We start from the raw sequence: 14753 nt of genomic DNA on the forward strand, positions 1-14753 counted from the left end.
CTGCCCTAGTGATATTACTGTATTAGTGATGGTATTGCTCTAGTGACTATATTATTCTAGTGATAATACTGCACTAGTGACTATACTGCTCTAGTAATGATACTGCTCTAGTGACATGGCTGGTCTAGTGATGAGGCATATCTAGTGAGGGGCATCTGCTGAGCCCCCTAGGAGCTGCTGAAAGGGTGGGGACCACGATAAGCATGAACCTCTGAGCCGTGAGCATGCGCTCAGCAGCTCTGTGCAGAGAGGAAGTGCTTCGTCTTGTGCTTAGTATCGATTCACACAGATCCAGAACACAAGCAGGGCTGCTCCCGCAATACCCCCCATGGCTCCCCCCCTGGTGTGCGGAGGTATCGCCATAACGACGGCCATGCACCACATGTGCTGCCTGTGTGAGGACATGCCAGTGTGTGAGGAGCTGGTCCTGGCAGTGAGAGGCAAGCGTGGGGTGCGATTAGCAGCTCAGGCAGGATACAGCTGCAGTAACACGGTGGCCTGGTTTCAGGGATCCTCTCACAAGACCAGCCGCTTAAAGAACCTTCCGGAACCTTTTACGCACCCAGTCAAACCAGCACAAAGGTCTGGGGCTCCTGGATCTCCCAGCAAGCCACATTTATCAGGTTTGGAAAGCTGATAATCACATGTTCTTATACACACACACACACACACACACACACACACACACACACACACACATACACACACACACACACATGCACACACACACACACACACACACACACACACACACACACACACACACACACACACATACAAACACACACACACACACACACATACCTATAAGGACAGAGAGAGCTTCCTGGGTAAAAAGCTTCTCTCTCTCTCTCTCTCTCTCTCTCTCTCTCTCTCTCTCTCTCTCTCTCTCTCTCTCTCTCTCTCTCTCTCTCTCTCTCTCTCTCCTACATATACATACATACATACATACATACATACATACATACATATATACATATATACATATATACTTAGCAGACAGGAAATGAAGGAAACTTCCAGAAGCAGTCCTGTAGTGGGGGGCGGGGCATATATATATATATATATATATGCTAATGGAAGCACAAGCCTTGCCAGAGACCATAAGCCCTGACATCCGTGTGCTCCCATAATGACATCCGTGTGCTCCCATAATGAGCTGAATGTGGGAATATGGAGCCTCTGAACTCTTCAAACCAAGCCCAGTTTTCCAATGTGGTTTTATTGAGGGCAGAGGCAGGATGGACTGGACCTCATGTCCTCTCTGCTGCTCTGGGGACAGTGACCTTCGGAGAGTACATGGAAGCCCAGAGGATCTGTGGGTGATTCGAGTATGCTTTATTGATCAGTACCCTCAACCCCCCCCACACACACACACGTGCAGAGACCGATATTAACACACACAAAAGATGCTCCCATGAAACCTGAGTACTCTGAGATGCAGAGAGAAACAGAGAAAGTAGAGAGAGAGAGACAGAGAGAGAGAGAATGTTAGACTGGAAGATAGCAGAGAGAGAGACAGAGAGAGACAGAGAGAGAGAGTGAGAGAGAGAGAGAGAGAGAGAGAGAGAGGGAGAGAGAGAGTGAGAGAGAGAGAGAGAGAGTGAGAGAGAGAGAGAGAGAGAGAGAGAGAGAGAGAGAGGAGCTTTTCACCCAGGAAGCTCTCTCTCTCTGTCCTTGACCTTGAGTTTAAGGACGTCTAAGACAAATACCATGTAAATCTGCACCTGCCCAAAGCCAGCTGGCCTTTCATTATTGATGGCATTTACCAAATGCCAGAGTCATATCCCTGGACCTGTGGAGTGAGTGCCTTCACCACACCAGCATATCACACCAGCACATGGATGTGTGCATGTGATTGACCAAGTGACAGACAACCTGTTAGACTAACAACCTGCATGAGTTGCACAAGATTAAAATGTTCAAAGACCTTTTATTAGCCAACAAGACCAAGCAGAGGTCAACAAGACCAACAAGACCAAACAGATTGCAGTACGCAATCCAAACAGCACAAAATCCCAACAAATACACACAGTATCTGTGCTACACACACAGGATAACAACCTGAGAAGAAAGACTGCCATGGTATGTGGGAAAGAGACAAGACACGCGATCCGATTAGGGGAACAGAAGGACTGGGTGAAGCTGGAGCATGGGAGCTGTGGGCGTGGCTGTAGCAGGGGGTTCTGGGAGTTGGAGTCCTCATCTGCTGATGAGGTTGTGACTGATTTAAAAGGGTCAGATTCATCCTGGGTTCTTCTGTGTCGTGGTCTGAAGCTGATTCCTGTGGTGTAACATATGTATAAAACTCTAAATCTCATTTCATTACTGCTGTGGAAAGATATGTTTTTCTTGGTCTCAGTAATCATTCAGTACATTTTCAATATCTATACATACATGTAGGGTTATGTTCATTCAGTACATTTTCAGTATCTATACATATATGTAGGGTTATGTTCATTCAGTACATTTTCAGTATCTATACATACATGTAGGGTTATGTTCATTCAGTACATTTTCAATATCTATACATACATGTAGGGTTATGTTCATTCAGTACATTTTCAGTATCTATACATACATGTAGGGTTATGTTCATTCAGTACATTTTCAATATCTATACATACATGTAGGGTTATGTTCATTCAGTACATTTTCAATATCTATACATACATGTAGGGTTATGTTCATTCAGTACATTTTCAGTATCTACCCACTCCATGCTGTCATATCGTAACACATAACACCCACACCATGCTGTCATATCGTAACACATAACACCCACACCATGCTGTCATATCATAACACATAACACCCACACCATGCTGCCATATCGTAACACATAACACCCACACCATGCTGTCATATCATAACATATAACACCCACATCATGCTGTCATATCGTAACATATAACACCCACACCATGCTGTAACATCATAACACATAACACCCACACCATGCTGTCATATCGTAACACATAACACCCACACCATGCTGTCATATCGTAACATATAACACCCACACCATGTTGTAACATCATAACACAACACCCACACCATGCTGTCATATCGTAACACATAACACCCAAACCATGCTGTCATATCGTAACACATAACATCCCAACCATGCTGTCATATCATAACACATAACACCCACTCCATGCTGTCATATCGTAACACATAACACCCACACCATGCTGTCATATCATAACACATAACACCCAACCATGCTGTCATATCATAACACATAACACCCAAACCAAGCTGTCATATCATAACACGTAACATCCCAACCATGCTGTCATATCATAACACATAACACCCAAACCACGCTGTCATATCATAACACATAACATCCCAACCATGCTGTCATATCATAACACATAACATCCCAACCATGCTGTCATAACACATAACACCCAAACCATGCTGTCATATCATAACATATAACATCCCAACCATGCTGTCATATCGTAACACATAACACACAAACCATACTGTCATAACACATAACACCCAAACCATGCTGTCATATCGTAACATATAACACCCACACCATGCTGTAACATCATAACACATAACACCCACTCCATGCTGTCATATCGTAACACATAACACCCACACCATGCTGTCATATCGTAACACATAACACCCACACCATGCTGTCATATCATAACACAACACCCACACCATGCTGCCATATCGTAACACATAACACCCACACCATGCTGTCATATCATAACATATAACACCCACACCATGCTGTCATATCGTAACATATAACACCCACACCATGCTGTAACATCATAACACATAACACCCACACCATGCTGTCATATCGTAACACATAACACCCACACCATGCTGTCATATCATAACACATAACACCCACACCATGCTGTCATATCGTAACATATAACACCCACACCATGTTGTAACATCATAACACAACACCCACACCATGCTGTCATATCGTAACACATAACACCCAAACCATGCTGTCATATCGTAACACAACATCCAACCATGCTGTCATATCATAACACATAACACCCACTCCATGCTGTCATATCGTAACACATAACACCCACACCATGCTGTCATATCATAACACATAACACCCAACCATGCTGTCATATCATAACACATAACACCCAAACCAAGCTGTCATATCATAACACGTAACATCCCAACCATGCTGTCATATCATAACACATAACACCCAAACCATGCTGTCATATCATAACACATAACATCCCAACCATGCTGTCATATCATAACACATAACATCCCACCATGCTGTCATAACACATAGCACCCAAACCATGCTGTCATAACATATAACATCCCAACCATGCTGTCATATTATAACACATAACACACAAACCATACTGTCATAACACATAACACCCAAACCATGCTGTCATATCATAACACATAACACCCAAACCATGCTGTCATATTGTAACACATAACATCCCAACCATGCTGTCATAGCGTAACACAACACCCACACCATGCTGTCATATCGTAACACATAACACCCACACCATGCTGTCATATCATAACACAAAACACCCAAACCATGCTGTCATATCATAACATATAACACCCAAACCATGCTGTCATAACACATAACACCCAAACCATGCTGTCATATCATAACACATAACACCCAAACCATGCTGTCATATCATAACATATAACATCCCAACCATGCTGTCATATTATAACACATAACACACAAACCATACTGTCATAACACAACACCCAAACCATGCTGTCATATCGTAACACATAACCTCCCAACCATGCTGTCATATCGTAACACATAACATCCCAACCATGCTGTCATAACACATAACACCCAAACCATGCTGTCATATCGTAACACATAACACCCAAACCATGCTGTCATATCATAACACATAACACCCAAACCATGCTGTCATATCATAACACATAACACCCACGCCATGCTGTCATATTGTAACACATAACACCCACACCATGCTGTCATATCGTAACACATAACACCCAAACCATGCTGTCATATCATAACACAATAACACACAAACTACGCTGTCATATCGTAACACAACACCCAAACCAATCTGTTATATCGTAACACGTAACATCCCAACCATGCTGTCATATCATAACACATAACACCCACACCATGCTGTCATAACACATAACATCCCAACCATGCTGTCATATCATAACACATAACATCCCAACCATGCTGTCATAACACATAACACCCAAACCATGCTGTCATATCGTAACACATAACACCCAAACCATGCTGTCATATCGTACCATATAACATCCCAACCATGCTGTCATATTATAACACATAACACACAAACCATGCTGTCATATCGTAACATATAACACCCAAACCATGCTGTCATATCATAACACAATAACACACAAACTACGCTGTCATATCGTAACACAACACCCAAACCAATCTGTTATATCGTAACACGTAACATCCCAACCATGCTGTCATATCATAACACATAACACCCACACCATGCTGTCATATCATAACACATAACATCCCAACCATGCTGTCATATCATAACACATAACATCCCAACCATGCTGTCATAACACATAACACCCAAACCATGCTGTCATATCGTAACACATAACACCCAAACCATGCTGTCATATCGTACCATATAACATCCCAACCATGCTGTCATATTATAACACATAACACACAAACCATACTGTCATAACACATAACACCCAAACCATGCTGTCATATCGTAACACATAACACCCAAACCATGCTGTCATAACACATAACATCCCAACCATGCTGTCATATCGTAACACATAACATCCCAACCATGCTGTCATAACACATAACACCCAAACCATGCTGTCATATCGTAACACATAACACCCAAACCATGCTGTCATATCATAACATATAACATCCCAACCATGCTGTCATATTATAACACATAACACCCAAACCATGCTGTCATATCGTAACACATAACATCCCAACCATGCTGTCATATTATAACACATAACACCCAAACCATGCTGTCATATCATAACACATAACACACAAACCATGCTGTCATAACACATAACACCCAAACCATGCTGTCATATTATAACACAAAACACAAACCATACTGTCATAACACATAACAACCAAACCATGCTGTATTTGTAACATATAACATCCCAACCATGCTGTCATATGACACATACACACCCAAACCATGCTGTCATATCATAACACATAACACCCAAACCATGCTGTCATATCATAACACATAAACCGCAAACCATGCTGTCATATCATAACACATAACACCTACACCATGCTGTCATATCGTAGCATAGAAACCCAAACCATGCTGTCATATTGTCATATGTCATATCATGATGTCATGATATGATATGCTAGCTCTCCAATATTTTGACAACCATATATGTAGTTTTTTAATGAGCCACTCTACGGCCTTTTTGTATGGGACATCACAGCTTCCCTCGAGGCTTAGGGTAGTGTTCAGAGTTGTAAGTTGCTAACGCTCTCTATTGGCATTCCCTCTGCCCTCTGATCTCCAGCGCTCTGGGAAAAACTTTGGGCTGCTGAGGGATGAACCCCCCTGTCAGTCACATGGCATCATCAGTGCCCTGCAAGTCTGATATGCAAACCGAAACAGATCCAACTCAACTGCTGTACTGGACGTTAAGTGCTTCCTGTTAAACCTATCCATGGGGTTACACTGGGATTTTGGCCGGAATCACTATAACCTGATGCTGCAGGGGGATTTTTTTGAGGAGGAATTCTGCTAGTCAGTTTCCAAGTGTGTGGAACATTGCCTTTATCTAGTTGGTCTAGTTTGTCTAGTAAGAAAACCACAAACATCTTCACTCTGAAAAAAAAAAACTTAAGGAACTAGAGGATTGGTAATTTCACAATCCATATGCTAGCTTTCACAATTCGAGGTTTTAGCCTGTATATGATGTGATCATCTTTGACCACTGCTGAAGACATGGTGGGTGTCCTTGTCTAGCAGTGTTTGACACCACATAATGTGTGACAGTAAGTGAGACCATAATGAGACATCACTTGGACAAGCTTCACTGTGGAGATGTGAGGGAGTCAGATTTCAGAAAAGGGCTTTGTGCAGCCTTTATTAACACTCCATGTTCTGACCTTGTGATCAGAATGACCTGTGAGGTCATGCGTGGTAATGACATGTGATAAACATGACTGCCCAGAGTGGCACTGCAATGGGGCAATTTCTCAACTGGGTAAAATTCCTGTAGCAAAGCTGGTCCTGGGGATCTACTACCCTGCAGAGCATAGCACTTTGAATGCATATACTTGAGGTAGCATCTAAGTATCTGAGGTAGTGTTTAAGTTCTCAAGGTAGTATTTAAATACTCAAGGTAGTGTTTAAGTGCTTGAGGTAATGTTTAAGTATTTGAGGTAGTGTTTAAGGACCATAATGCCCTTTCATTTATACAACCTGCTAGTAAGTCTTGATTATCAGAAACCCATGGAGTTTATCTCTGTGTGAAGCTACAGGCTGGACACTGGAGTTTTCTCTCTCTCTCTCTCTCTCTCTCTCTCTCTCTCTCTCTCTCTCTCTCTCTCTCGCTCTCTTTCTTTCTTTCTCTCTCTCTCCCAGGCAACTGGGCCACAGAAAACCAGGTCACTTACATGGGAGCAGAACTTCAGTTAAAAAAAGCCTTCTTCTGCAAGGGAATAACTATTTATACATCGTCCCAACGTCTCTCTCTCTCTCTCTCTTTCTATCGCTCTCTCTCTCTCTCTCTCTCTCTCTCTCTCTCACACACCCACACACACACACACACACACACACACACACACACACACACAGCCACACACGTGCTCTCTGAGACTTGGATAGCCCGTGGCAGACTGCACGCTCTGACTTTGACACAGTTACGGCTCCATTTCAGGTTGTGTTTGCGGGGCTTAGACAGCCTCCTCTTCCTCCAGCTCCTCCTCCTCGGCCCTGCCTGTATGCCCCGCCCACCGCCCCCCATGGCACAAAACCTGCACAGAATCGTGTGTGTGGGGCTTTACAAATGCTTAGTGTTAGGCCAAAGTTGATTGGTTGGTCAAGTGACCTCCATTTTCCTATTCCCTGGCTCTGTTAAGCCACACACTCCTGGGCTTCCCCTGTTAGGCCACACTGCTGAGGAATCCCCTGTAAAGCCACACCCTCGAGGCATCACCTGTTAAGCCACACCCCCAAGGCTTCCCCCATTAAGACACACCTCCTGGGCTTCCCCTGTTAAGCCACACCCCTGATGCCACACAAGCCGGCCTCACTAAGAGGCCGTAAGTGCAGTAATTTTGGCCGTGTGTTGTGTACAGGGCACTGGCAGACATTTTGCGGCAGCAGGGACCCACCCCCATGTCCCAGTACGAGGAGGAGAACATGGTGACGGCTATCGATGGCTCTCCTAAAGACAGCACCCCCGTCTGCAGCTCCAAAAACCACTACACCCCCGTCCACACCAAAGCCAACCACGGTGAGCAGGAACGTTTGCTTTGTTCTGTTTGTGAATCTGAGTTGTGTTGCATGTTTGCCTGGTCCATGATCTAAAGAAGTCTGATATGGTTTTATGTAGTTCAGTTTTCTTTAATTAACAAATGCAATTTCAGACTTTTTTGCATCTTAAAAATGACAGAAATGGTCTGACTTGTCCTGTCTTCAGAAGAAATGTTTTGACTTTAAACAGAGCTAACTAAACAAGAGTTACCCTGGCAACGATGTTTAAAGCACCATACAAGCATGAATGTTTGTGTGTGTGTGTGTGTATGTGTGTGTCCTCAATTTGGGTCTCATGTTACACATACTGCAGACTGTTTTATGAGTGTGAAACTGCAGTGTGTGTGTGTGTGTGTGTGTGTGTGTGTGTGTGTCATTGTTTTGGGTCTTACACATACTACAGACTCTACAGTGACTCTCAGACTGCCGTGTTTATGTGCTGTAACGGAATGCAGTAGCAGTCCTCTCCTACACACTAACCTGTCAGGTCCTGTACGCGTTCAGCATGGCACTCAGAACTGTGTCTCTGCATGCCACAGTCTTCCTGCAGCACACTGCACATGGTGGTCATGAGGACACCTCCTCATTCCTCTGTCTCTGTTTGAGTTTACTGTGGAGCTCAGAGAGCATTCTGCTGGAGAACGTTCCACCCACTCTCAGTGTGGTCACCAGACTCTCACCAGACCCTCGGTGTAGTCATTAGACTCTCACCAGACCCTCAGTGTGGTCACCAGACTCTCACCAGACCCTCAATGTGGTCACCAGTCTCTCACCAGACCCTCAGTGTGGTCACCAGACTCTCAGTGTGGTCACCAGACTCTCACCAGACTCTCAGTGTGGTCACTAGACCCTCGGTGTGGTCACCAGACTCTCACCAGACCCTCAGTGTGGTCACCAGGCTCTCACCAGACCCTCAGTGTGGTCACCAGACTCTCACCAAACCCTCAGTGTGGTCACCAGACTCTCACCAGACCCTCAGTGTGGTCACCAGTCTCATAGTGTGGTCACCAGTCTCTCACCAGACCCTCAGTGTGGTCACCAGACTCTCACCAAACTATCAGTGTGGTCACCAGACCCACAGTGTGGTCACCAGGCTCTCACCAGACCCTCGGTGTGGTCACCAGACTCTCACCAGACCCTCAATGTGGTCACCAGACTCTCACCAGACCCTCAGTGTGGTCACCAGACTCTCACCAAACCCTCAGTGTGGTCACCAGACTCTCAGCAGACCCTCAGTGTGGTCACCAGTCTCACAGTGTGGTCACCAGTTTCTCACCAGACCCTCAGTGTGGTCACCAGACTCTCACCAAACTATCAATGTGGTCACCAGACCCACAGTGTGGTCACCAGGCTCTCACCAGACCCTTGGTGTGGTCACCAGACTCTCACCAGACCCTCAGTGTGGTCACCAGACTCTCAACAGACCATTAGTGTGGTCACCAGACCCACAGTGTGGTCACCAGGCTCTCACCAGACCCTCGGTGTGGTCACCAGACTCTCACCAGACCCTCAGTGTGGTCACCAGACTCTCACCAGACCCTCAGTGTGGTCACCAGACTCTCACCAGACCCTCAGTGTGGTCACCAGACTCTCACCAGACCATCAGTGTGGTCACCAGACCCTAACCAGACTGTCAGTGTGGTCACCATACTCTCATCAGACCATCAGTGTGGTCACCAGACCCTCACCAGACCATCAGTGTGGTCACCAGACCCTCAGCAGACTGTCAGTGTGGTCACGAGGTCTGAGTGCTTTGGACAGACTGCTGGGTTTGGTAAGCTGAACCTGGGGGGTCTACAGTTCCAACACAGAGCGCTGACTGCTGTGTGATTCAGGCCTAATTCATCAGAGGCTGGCAGAGCAGAGGGCGTCCTAAGACTGCAGGCGAGAGTGTGTGTTTGTGTGTGTGCGCGCGCGTGTGTGTGTGTGTGTGTGTGTGTGTGTGTGTGTAACAATGTTGGGAGTATTTGGCTGAGGTTTAAATCTCTTGAATGATTTTCCTTTTTAAGAATGTAAGAATGTTGTGTTAGAGAAGGATGCAGTGTGTGTGTGTGTGTGTGTGTGTGTGTGTGTGTGTGTGTGTGTGTAGAAGCTGTCTACAGTCTCTAACAATCCAGCCTTTTGCCAGTATAAAGCAGCCTGTCTTATTATATTACCTCCCACATAAAGCAGCCTGAGAAGGATCGTACATCCCGGATCAGCACTTCGTACTAAACAGAGTAATAGTGAATACATGCTGAAGACTGGAGAGTACGTAATAGTGAACACATGATGTAACTGGACACTGCAGTGTGTGTTGAGGCTGATTGTGCTCAATGATTATAGTGAGGCACATGTTATGTGTCACTGTATACCTTCTCAGTCTTGTGAGGAACACTCAGAGCTCCCACTGAGAGCAGAGCGCTGGAGTGATTATTATAATGGTCTTTATTTATTTAGCATTTTTATTTAATTAGGTGTTTAGTAATGGTAATACAGTGCATTAATAAAATAACAAACTGCTGCAAATTATAAAATAAGACATAAATGAGCTAACATAAATAAATGTATTTTCAGTCATGATTTAAAAACACCTTTAGAATGGGATTCAAAATATTCCTCTGAACACGACTGTGGAGTCCTGGCACTGAGACTCATTTGAACCTTCCCTGCTGTTTCTGCCTCATTATGGGATGCTGAATGTGATTAGATCTCCATGCTGCTTCAGGGTTGCTACAGGTGGGGGCTGACCCCTCTGGGCCTGCCCCCCGAGGAGCAGCTTAGCAACCCGTGGCGACAGGCACACCTTGGCAACTTGCAGCGGCATGCTCGTCACATGCTCTGATCCGAAACAGGACGCAAGTTCTGAGCTCCCAGTAGAGCTCCACCCTCCGTTACCACATCCCTAGTTTGGTGTAGCTTTCCCTATCTGTGTCTCAGTAGAGTGAAAGCAAAAGGTGGTATTACAGGGAACACCCCTTAACCGGCAGTGCGTCTGAAACCAAAGACACGGCTGGAGGTGCCTTCAGCACACAACAGCTTTCCTTCCTTCTAGTTTTCTTCTGTACCTCCTCTCTCTCTCTCTCTCTCTCTCTCTCTCGCTCTCTCTCTCTCTCTCTCTCTCTCTCTCTCGCTCTCTCTCTCTCTCTCTCTCTCTCTCTCTCTCTCTCCCTCTCTCTCTCTCTCTCTCTCTCTCTCTCTCTCTCTCGCTCTCTCTCTCCTCTCTCCTCTCTCCTCTCTCTCTCTCTCTCCTCTCTCTCTCTCTCTCTCTCTCGCTCTCCCCTCTCTCTCTCTCTCTCTCTCTCTCTCTCTCTCCTCTCTCTCTCTCTCTCTCTCTCTCGCTCTCTCTCTCTCTCTCTCTCTCGCTCTCTCTCTCTCTCTCTCTCTCTCTCTCTCTCTCCTCTCTCTCTCGCTCTCTCTCTCTCTCTCTCTCTCTCTCTCTAATGCATTTTGGCAGGTTGCTAGTTGCTGGAGTATCTTCTCGCTAACGGAGAGGAGGAGTCTTCGTCATTCAGCCCCTTCTCATTCCAGTGTCACTCTGCTCACACAAGGCTCAATACCACTCTGATTGCTTTAATGGGACACTTTATTCAGAACACGTTCTAGAAATTTCCTCTTTACCCCATTCTCTCTCACTCTCCTCTGTGTAGCTCACACACACACAGACCCACACACACCCACTGTGTTGAGAACTCCAGTGCTGTCCAATTAGATTTTCAAATGGATTCACAGCTTCTCCTGCCTAAGGATAAAGCTGTTTTTGACCCCACAGAGTATCCTCAATCATGGTGTGTGTGTGTTAGGCATGGGGGTGCACTTGAATGCTCACTGCGATTACAGAAAAAAAATGAATGGTGTGTAGACATTTATTTAGTGCCAGGTTAGGGTGTAAGCGCAGTGTAATTTAGCTACAGAAATACACAAGTCAGTGGATATAGCCCAGAAGGTTAATAATCCTGTGTGTGTGTGTCCTTGTGGTGAGTATATGGCCTTGAAAGCTTGTGGGATAGTGACCTGTAAACGCTCTATTGGACCCACAGCACACCCCTGACCCACTCCGCAGATCAGGAACTCTTAAAGGGCTCTTTCTTTCTGACTGTCTCATTACACCTCTCACTCACCCAGATGATCAGCGCGAAGACTCCATGCAGAAGGAGAGATGCTGCCGGTGCAAGCCCATCAGAGGGCGGGACCTGGTGGGCTCCGCGCCAGCCAGAGAATAACCTTGAGACAGGAAGCGATTACGCAGGCACTGACGGGGCACGCTCAGTGCTGCAGCTTCATTTGCATATCCTGATGTCCGTTATGCATGCTGCCGATTGATCTGGAACGCCAGCCAAGTCCTTAAAATCCCCGCTGCTGGAAAATGTATCTTGGATAGTTAAAACTTTAGAAATGCAGTACATCAGCACACTGGCCTGCAGTGATGCACATGCAGCCGGAGCTTTCTTTCCACAGAGGCACACTGCATCACCGAGCCCGTGAGAAAGAAACCCGTCGTGTTTGATTTTAGAAATGCTTATTTGAGTCACACCCTTCTGTGATCTTTTCAGAGGGGTCAGTTTCGTTATAGTGTACTTTGAAGAAAAAAAACCTGATCAGTGTTTCCTTAGTGAGGGTTAGTTCCCTCCTGGACCTGTTTGTAAGCAAGCTCATATCCAGCACGCTGACCAATCACCAGACTCCGTCACACGTATTTAAAGGAAGGGATCTGGCGTTCTGGCGCTTCAGTTGTGTTGACCGGCGCTCACCGGGGAGGGCAGGGGCCAGCAGGGCCAAAGGTCGCTGGTTTGATTCTCAGGGAGCGAACATGCTGTCATGGGAGTAAATATGTAAAATGCTCAGGTTAAGAGCCCCTGCAGAAGGCTGGGAATGTTTGGCGTACTGACTGGCATAACGTGAAGAGGCCAGAAATCACAGGTCTGAAGTGTCTCCCATGTTTGTTTTCCCCTCGCAGGGCATCATGGGAAGGAGAATCTGCGCAGCGCTCAGGACATTCACAGCTTCATCTCCTCGGGGTTCGTCACGCTGGGGAGAGGGCACCTGAAAGGTACTGCCCCCCACCAACCACCTCACACCCAGACTCCACCCAGCACAGCCTGGTGATTAGGGTCCAGTTAACGGCCTACACCCACTAGAGGTGGAGATCGTAGGTCATTAAGGGTCCGTGGGTGTGAGTCCATTACACGACCTCATTAAGTGATTGGTTCATAGATTTTTCCAAAAGTACCCTTCGCTAACGGAAGGCACGGAAGTGCTCCAGCGTAGCACAGAGCAGCACACACAGGGAAGACATTAACGCTCACCAGCGTGAGTGGTTCTTACAGCAGGGCTCGTTTAGAAAGGCTATGGGGGAAACAGCAAGACGAGAGAGAGAGAGAGAGAGAGAGAGAGAGAGAGAGAGAGAGAGAGAGAGGGAGAGAGCGAGAGAGAGAGAGGGAGCGAGGGAGAGAGAGAGGGAGAGAGAGAGAGAGAGAGAGAGAGAGAGAGGGAGAGAGAGGGAGAGAGAAGGAGAGAGAGAGAGATAGAGAGAGAGAGGGATAGGGAGGGAGAGAGAGAGAGAGAGAGAGAGGGAGAGAGAGGGAGAGAGAAGGAGAGAGAGAGAGATAGAGAGAGAGAGGGATAGGGAGGGAGAGAGAGAGAGAGAGGGAGAGAGAGGGAGAGAGAAGGAGAGAGAGAGAGATAGAGAGAGAGGGATAGGGAGGGAGAGAGAGAGAGAGAGGGAGAGAGAGAGGGAGAGAGAGAGAGATAGAGAGAGAGAGGGATAGGGAGGGAGAGAGAGAGAGAGAGGGAGAGAGAGAGAGAGAGAAGGAGAGAGAGAGAGAGTAGAAGGGGATGGAAACATAAAACAAAATCAAGCAGAAAAAAAAGAGAAAAAGAAGTGGAGAACGAAGAAGGCTGTGTAAGCTCCTGCAGCCGCGGTGCCACCCCCTCCGGATGGGTCTGTATGAGCGAGGAACGCTCGCGCTGGCGTGGAGCACAGGGACATGTTGACAGTGCAATAATGATGTTTCCTGCAGCTGATTAGCAGACTGAAACAGCTTGTCAGAGCTAAACGGGCCCGCTGAACACAGAGACGCTTCTTTGTCTCCTGCTTCTCTGTTGGTACCTCACACAGAGGAAACCGAGCATGACAACGCATTATCATCAGCACACACTTACTGAATGAGAGAGAGAGAGAGAGATCGTAGCTATCCACCATTT

At 46.3% G+C, this 14753-nt stretch overlaps 1 protein-coding gene across 2 annotated transcripts in view; it reads left to right on the forward strand.

Annotated features, from left to right (window-relative positions):
* The window catches only part of LOC113583484 (protein shisa-6), a 69072-nt gene that overhangs the window by 12413 nt on the left and 41906 nt on the right, over positions 1-14753 (forward strand). For both annotated transcript variants that reach the window (XM_035524887.1, XM_035524888.1), the window contains exons 3-4: positions 8393-8550; positions 13507-13599. In XM_035524887.1, coding sequence (XP_035380780.1) covers positions 8393-8550; positions 13507-13599 — 251 coding nt within the window. The remainder of the gene's footprint in view (positions 1-8392; positions 8551-13506; positions 13600-14753) is intronic.

This window comes from Electrophorus electricus, chromosome 4, assembly GCF_013358815.1.
Source record: "Electrophorus electricus isolate fEleEle1 chromosome 4, fEleEle1.pri, whole genome shotgun sequence".
In the NCBI taxonomy this organism is placed as follows: domain Eukaryota; kingdom Metazoa; phylum Chordata; class Actinopteri; order Gymnotiformes; family Gymnotidae; genus Electrophorus; species Electrophorus electricus.